This window comes from Lontra canadensis, unplaced genomic scaffold (assembly GCF_010015895.1).
Source record: "Lontra canadensis isolate GAN:19392208 unplaced genomic scaffold, GSC_riverotter_1.0 scaffold104, whole genome shotgun sequence".
NCBI classification, from domain to species: Eukaryota; Metazoa; Chordata; class Mammalia; order Carnivora; family Mustelidae; genus Lontra; species Lontra canadensis.
Window position 1 is genome coordinate 1513655 of NW_022631098.1, and position 8183 is coordinate 1521837.

The 8183-nt window shown below is 34.0% G+C and overlaps 1 protein-coding gene across 3 annotated transcripts in view; it reads right to left on the minus strand.

Moving 5' to 3' along the window:
• The window catches only part of CWF19L2 (CWF19 like cell cycle control factor 2), a 136018-nt gene that overhangs the window by 94348 nt on the left and 33487 nt on the right, over positions 1–8183 (minus strand). For all 3 annotated transcript variants that reach the window (XM_032838471.1, XM_032838470.1, XM_032838472.1), the window contains one exon: positions 7452–7567. In XM_032838471.1, coding sequence (XP_032694362.1) covers positions 7452–7567 — 116 coding nt within the window. The remainder of the gene's footprint in view (positions 1–7451; positions 7568–8183) is intronic.

Here is an 8183-nt window from a genome sequence, read left to right on the forward strand (position 1 = left end):
ATACATGCACATAAAAAAATTCTTCACAAATATTAAATCAGAGAAGGTGGTAGTAAGCATGAGATGTAAACAGATGGAAGTAGGCAAATAACACATTACCTACGAAGTAAAGGTAAAACTGTTGGGGCACCTGGGTGGCTCAGTTACCTGAGCATCTGACTTTTGATTTCAGCTCAGGGCATGATCTGAGATTGAGATCATGAGATTGAGCCCCATGTCAGAGTCCACATTCAGTGCCTACACTTCTCTCTCCCTCTGCCCCTCCCCTCCACTTTTGACTTCTTCCCCTCCCCACCAAAAAAGTAAAACTGTTATCAGTTCTCTATCTCTAATACTAAACACTATAAGCTATAAGATAATGGAGTAAAGATCAAATTATGAAAGAAAAAGACAAGGCAATAATTCTATACAGAATTCAATTCACAGTCAAACTATCTTTACCTGGCAAGGACAAAAGAAAGTCATGTTCAAAAATACAAGGAATCAGAAAGCAAACCATTTACTAAGTAGGTGCAGGGGAAATCACTCAAGATCGTTAACCCAAACCATAAGGGAATTAGGGCACAGATGGTTGAAAAAAGGAAGGAACACTAAAAACCAAATGGTAAATGTAATAGTTAAGTCTAAATAATTGTTCTTGCAGCTGAGAACTGTCAAGAATAAGATGCATATCTTTAAAATGTACTATAAACTGGAATTAAAATTTCAAATTATCTAATTTAAGGAAGCAAGTGAAAATGTAAACACAGTGGTCCAAAGCCTTCAGGATACAGCAAAAGCAGTCTTAAGAGGGAAGTATATAATAGCAATACAGGTCTACGTGAAAACGCAAGAAAAATCTCAAGTAAACAACCTAAAGGAGCTAGAAAAAATACAACAACAACAAAAAAAAAAAAGAACAGCAAAAGGAAGAAAATAATAAAGATTAGAACAGAAATAAATGACGTAGAAACAAACAAATAAAACAAAACAAAAAAAACCCAGAACAGATCAATGAAACCAGGCGCTGGTTCTTTGAAAAAATTAATAAAATTGATAAATCTCTAAGCCAAACTTATCAAAAAGAAAAGAGAAAGCATCCAAATAAATAAAATCACAAATAAGACAGGAGAAATAACAACTAACATCACAGAAATACAAAAATAAAAGAGTATTATGAAAAACTATATGCCAATAAACTGGACAACCTGGTAGAAATGGATAAATTCCTAGAAACGTAAACTACTAAAACTGAAACAGGAAGAGACAGAAAACTTGAACAGATGGGATAACCAGCAAAGAAATTGAGTCAGTAATCAAAAAGATGGCTTCACGAACAAATTCTACCAAACATTTAAGGAAAACTTAATACCTATTCTTCTTAAACTATTCCCAAAAAATAGAAATAGAAAAAGAAGAAAAACTTCCAAATTCATTCTACTGGCCACATTCCGAATACGAAAACCAGATAAAGACATAACTAAAAAAGAGAATATACAGGCCAATATCCCTAATGAACACAGATGCAAAAATTCTCAAAAACAAACAAACAAAACAAAAACCCAACAAACCAAATCCAACCACACATTTAAAAAAAATCATTTCATCAATCAAGTAGAATTTATTCCTGGGTTGCAAGGGTGGTTCAATATTCACAAATCAATCAACAGGATACATCATATTAATAAAAGAAAGGATAAGAGCCATATGATCATTCCAGTAAAGGCAGAAAACACATAACCAAGTACAACATCCATTCATAAGAAAAACCCTCAACAAAGCAGGATTGGAAGGGACAAACCTCAACATAATAAAGGCTATATATGAAAAACCCACAACTAATATCATCCTACATGGGGAAAACCTGAGAGCTTTTCCTCTATAGCCAGGAGCAAGAAAAAGATGTCCACTCTCACCACTTTTATTCAACATAATACTGGAACTCTTAGCCACAGCAGTCAGACAAGAAAAGGAAATAAAAGGTATCCAAATCAGCAAGGAAGAAATAAAAATTTCCCTATTTGCAGAGGACATGATACCATTATCTAGAAAACCAGAAAGACCAAAAGAACAACAAAACTGCTAAAACTGATAAATGAGTTCGGGAAAGTTGCAGGATACAAAATCAATGCGCAGAAATCTGCTGCATTTCTACACACCATTAATGAAGCAGCTGAAAGAGAAATTAAGGAATCAATCCCTTTCACAATAGCACAAAAAGCAATAAGATACCTACGAACAAACCTAACCAAAGAGATGAAAAGACCTGTACTCTATAAACTATAAAACACTAATGAAAGAAATTGAAGACAACACAAAGAAATGGAAACACATTCCATGTTCATGGATTGGAAGAACACGTACTGTTAAAATGTCTATACTACCCAACACAATTTACACATTAAATGCAATCCCTATCAAAATACCAACAGCATTTTTCACAGAGCTAGAACAAACAATCCTAAAATTTGTATAGAACCACAAAAGATCCCAAATAGCCAAAGAAAACTGGAGGCATCATAATTCTGGACTTCAAATTATATTACAAAGCCACAGTCATCAAGACAGTATGGTGCTGACACAAAAACAGGCATAATAGATCAATGAAACAGAACAGAAAACCCAGAAATAAACCCACAATTATACGGTCAATTAATTTTCAACAAAATGGGAATGAATATCCAATGGGAAAAGAATTCTTTTCAATAAACAGTGTTGAGAAAATTGGACAGCCACATGCAGAAGAATGAAACTGGACCATCTTCTTACACCATACACAAAAATAAATTCAAAATGGATTAAAGACCTAACACCATAAAAATCCTAGAAGAGACCATAGGCAGTAACTTTTTTGACACTGGCTGTAGTAACTTCTTTCTAGATATCTCTTCTGAGGCAAGGAAAACAAAAGCAAAAACAAACTATTGGGACTACAACCAAAATAAAAAGCTTTTTGCACAACGAAGGAAACATTCAACAAAACTAAAAGGCAACCTACGGAATGGAAGAAGTTATCTGCAAATGGCATATGTGATAAAGAGTTAGTATCTAAAATATATAAAGAACTTATTAAACTCAACACCCAAAAAATGGATAATCCAATAGGACTATAGGCAGAAGACATGAATAGACATTTTTCCAAAAAAGATATATAGACGGCCAACAGACACATGAAAGATGCTCAATACCACTCACCACCAGGGAAATAAATATGTGTGTGTGTATCTATATCCATACATACACATATACATGTGTTGTGTGGATATAGATACACACACACACACACACACACACACACACACACACACACGTGGGGGGGAATATTACTCGGCCATCAAAAAGAATGAAATCCTGCCATTTGCAATGACATGAATGGAGCTAGAGAGTATTATGAAGTGAAACAGATCAGAGAAAGACAAATACCATATGATTTCACTCATATGTGGAATTTAAGAAACAAAACAAATGAGCAAAGGAAGGAAAAAGAGAGAGAGGCAAAATAAGAAATAGACTCTTAACTACAGAGAATACATCGATGGTGACCAGAGAGGATGTGTGTGGGGGGAATGGGGGACACAGGTGATGGGGATGAAGGAGCACACTTGTTGTGATGAGCATCAGGTGATGCATGCAAGTGCTGAATCACCATATTATAACCTGAAACTAATATTACACTGTATGTTAACTAACAGGAAATTAAAGAAAAACTTTTAAAAATTTTTTCAAATTATTTCAACACACTTGAAGTTATTATCTTAGCCTAGGCAGAGATAATCCCCCCATCGGGCTCTCTGCTCAGCAGGGAGCCTACTTCCCTCTCTCTCTGCCTGCCTCTCTGCCTACTTGTGATCTCTGTCAAATAAATAAATAAAATCTTAAAAAAAAAAAAGTAAAAGAAAAAAATCAAATCAACTTCAAAGGAGCAAAAAAGTTATTACATTTCTAATTTAAAAATAAAAGCAAAAAACAAGAGAGAACCCCTGACTAAACTCTGAATAGAAGAATACTTGTTAAAGATGATAATCTTCATCTGAAATGCACTGACAGCATTTTAAGTGGAAAAACAAGAAAACTAGCTTCCAGTGCTTTTATCAAGGTTCTAAGATTCTATTTCAAGAGGACAAATAAGATCTAATATTGTAATACCGAGGGCAAAAAAGCAAAAGTAATCATCATTTGTATATAACTATCTTCCCAGATGACCCAATGAAAAAATTAGATTTAATGACATGAGTTTAGAAAATTGGCATTTAGCACCAACAGAAAGCCCAAGAACATAAAGGAAAAAAGATTCAATACACAAATGGAAGAAAATGTTTTTAAACCTTAAGGACCCACACATAACAACTACACAAAGAAATTTACTGAAAAGCATAAATTAAACTTGAATAGAGAAATATCCAATATTTTAGGATGAGATGACTCGACATTATAAAGATATTAATCATACCTGATTTACCAATACATTTAGTTAAATTTAAATCAAAATTCCAAAAAAGATCTGTAACTTATGATGAATTCTGGGAAAATGTTTTGTTTCTGCTGAGCCTGAACTTGGCAAAATGATTCTAGATTTAACAACAAAGAAATATAAGAATGAAAAGCTAATTTTTTAGTGACTAAGAAAAAATTACCCTGCCACATAGTAGGTGTTCACTACTTATCTACTATCTGCAAGAGTTACTGAAAACTACAATAATTGTAAGAGTACTACACTAATTCCACAAACAACAGAAAAATCAATGGAACAGATTTGAGAGTAGAAGAACAGACTTATTTTATAATAAATGTGTCATTTCAAATCAATGGGAAAAGATTAATTTAGTCAATATACTATAAACAACTATGTGAAGTTTTTAGGAAGTTAGAAGCCTATTCACAACATACACAAATATAAATTCCAGGAAGATTAAAGATATGCATAAAAATAAAACTGAGCCAGTACTCAAAGTAAATACATACATACATTGTTATGATTTTGGGGTGAAGAAGGTTTTTCAATGAACTATAGGAAGAATAATTAGTTATGAAAGGAAAACCTGATGGACTTTGTTAGGTAACAATATTCAAAACTGGGACGCCTGGGTGGCTCAGTTGGTTGGACGACTGCCTTCGGCTCAGGTCATGACCCCGGAGTCCCGGGATCGAGTCCCGCATCGGGCTCCCAGCTCCACGGGGAGTCTGCTTCTCTCTCTGACCTTCTCCTCGCTCATGCTCTCTCTCACTGTGTCTCTCTCAAATAAATAAATAAAATATTTAAAAAAAAAAAAACAAAAAACAATATTCAAAACTTACCCATAGCAAATACACAAAGGAAAAATGAAAAATGTGGAAAGGAAAACAAAGGAAAAATGAAAAAAAGGAAAAAATATGAAACTAAGAGAAAAATGTGAAGACTAATTAAAAGATCTTAAAGAAACCAATGTCCCAAAAGAAAAATGGGAAATACTGCCAACAATCAGTTCACTTAAAAATATAAATGGCCTCTTTGGGGTGCCTGGGTGGCTCAGTGGGTTAAGCCGCTGCCTTCGGCTCGGGTCATGATCTCAGGATCCTGGGATCGAGCCCCACATCGGGCTCTCTGCTCAGCAGGGAGCCTGCTTCCTCCTCTCTCTCTGTCTGCCTCTCTGCCTGCTTGTGATCTCTCTCTGTCAGATAAATAAATAAAATCTTTAAAAAAAAAATATATATATATATAAATGGCCATGGGGCGCCTGGGTGGTGGGTTAAAGCCTCTGCCTTCGGCTCAGGTCATGATCCCAGGGTCTTGGAATCGAGCCCTACATCGGGCTCTCTGCTCAGCGGGGAGCCTGCTTCTTGCTCTCTCTCTCTGCCTGCCTCTCTGCCTACTTGTGATCTCTGTCTGTCAAATAAATAAAATCTTAAAATAAATAAATAAATATATATGTGTGTGTGTGTGTGTGTGTGTGTGTGTGTGTGTGTGTGTGTATAAATGGCCAAAAATATATGAAAAAAAATCAATTCACTAGAAAACAAACGTATAAAAAGCAATGAAAAAAATGTTTATCAAACACAGTATCAGACTATAAGGAATGATAATCCTACTGTTGAAAACGATGTGATAGAAAAGTCATTGTAATGAAAATATAACTTGTTAATCTTTCTGTAGAGAAATTCAGCAATATATATTTCACTTCAAGTGTCTATATCCTTTAAAGTAACAATTTTGTTTTTAGTAATTCATCTTAAGAAAAACACCTGGGTGTCCGGGTGGCTCAGCTGGTTAAGCCACTGCCTTTGGCTCAGGTCATGATCCCAGAGTCCCGGGATCCAGTCCCACATTAGGCTCCCAGCTCTGAGGGGAGTCTGCTTCTCCCTCTGACCTTCTCCCCTCTCATGTTCTCTCTCACTCTCTCTCAAATAAATAAATAAATAAAATCTTTTAAAAAAAAAAAAAAGAAAAAACCTGGTAAGTATGCAAAATGCACTGAACAAAGATTATCAGTACAGCACTATTTAACAGGGGGGAAAAAACATAAATGTCCCTCCACTGACAATTAAAAAATAAATACGCAGTGAATCTACACAAATACATATTAAAATACTAAGAAGGCTTTAAAATGTACACATTTACCGACTTCCAACTATGCCTATATTAGTAAGTGAAAAAAGCAGAATGTATTCTATGAGTCTACCTTTATAAAACTACTTATTTTAAAAGTATGTAACAAACAGGAAAAAATCTGGGAAACTGTATACATTAAAACTTAACACATTCTCTTTAAAAAAAAGAACGATTTTTCTCTCTCGCTTTTTTTTTTGCCTGCCCATATTTTTGAAATCTTACTTTCTGAACCTGCCTTTTTTTTAGATATTAAAAAGAAAAAGGTCTTTACTAACTACTAGAATACAAAGATTATTCACACATGGTAAATGGGGGAGCTGGTTCTAAAGTGTCATGTAAAATATCATGGTTCCATTGTTTTAAAAGTGTGTGCATGTATGTGCGGGTGTGTGTATATATATTTAAATATGTTATAAAACATATTTTTATATATTAAATATATATGTTACAAAATATATATTAAAAAATATATTTTTAATAAACCTGTTATATTGGAAAACTCTGGATATTGGAAAACTCTGGAATATAACATCTCTGGAATAAACAAAAACTCTAAAATATATCAAAATTCCAACACTGGTTATCTCAAGAGGTATGCCACGGAGGATTTCCTGCATTATTTAAATTTTCTCACAATGAGAAAATGTTATTTCTACATTAAACACACACACTTAAATTGTACATACTTAAGTTTTATATTTATCATGTCAATAAAAATATGCTACAAAAGTTTATATGATTAAAAAAAGGTAGAAAATGGCTTCAGCAGATGATAGAGATTTAATATCCATTTAATTCAAAAGAGCACAAATCACTGACAGTTACAGACACTTACGTCTCATTGAAGTGTAAATATAATACCTATCTCATTGATACCAGTACTCACCCCGTATCTTTCAGCCACAACATCTTCAAAATTTCTATTCTGCTTCTCAGCTTGTTCCTTCATTCTTTGGTAAGACTTCCTCAGCCAGCTTAGTCCACCATCTTCTACTACTGAAACTAAATTCCAATACTAAATGTCAGTCATACTTTTCATGTGATTATAACAGAATCAATACTTATTGCTTCTATAATAATTTCTAAAATATAAATTAGATATTTTTCCCAGAACATATAAGAATCATAAGGGCATTTAAAACTCAACATATTAAAAAAGTAAAATAAAATAAAATTCAACATATTATTTATTGTTTTTTTTTTTTTTTAAAGATTTATTTGAGAGAGAGAGAGGGGACAAACAGGAGGGACAGAAAAAGAGGGAGGAGAGAATTTCAAGCAGCCTCCATGCTAAGCGCAGAGCCTGACGCAGGGCTCCATGTCACAAACCCGAGATCACCACCTGAGCCAAAACCAAGAATTGGATGCTTAACTGACTGCGCTGCCCAGGTGCAGTGCCCTCAACTTATTATTTATAAACCTATTATGCAAGGTACAGATTTTAAGGACTGAGGAAGGCAAAAATGAAGCTATCCTCGAAAAAACTGCAATCTAGGAGTTGGAGTATAAGAGTATGTAAGTAGTAACAATAAAGATAATATGTAACAAAAAAATTTTTTAAAGGTTTAAGTAATGATAGAAAAAATGAGAGCGATGAAATATTTCTAAATGGGAGGTC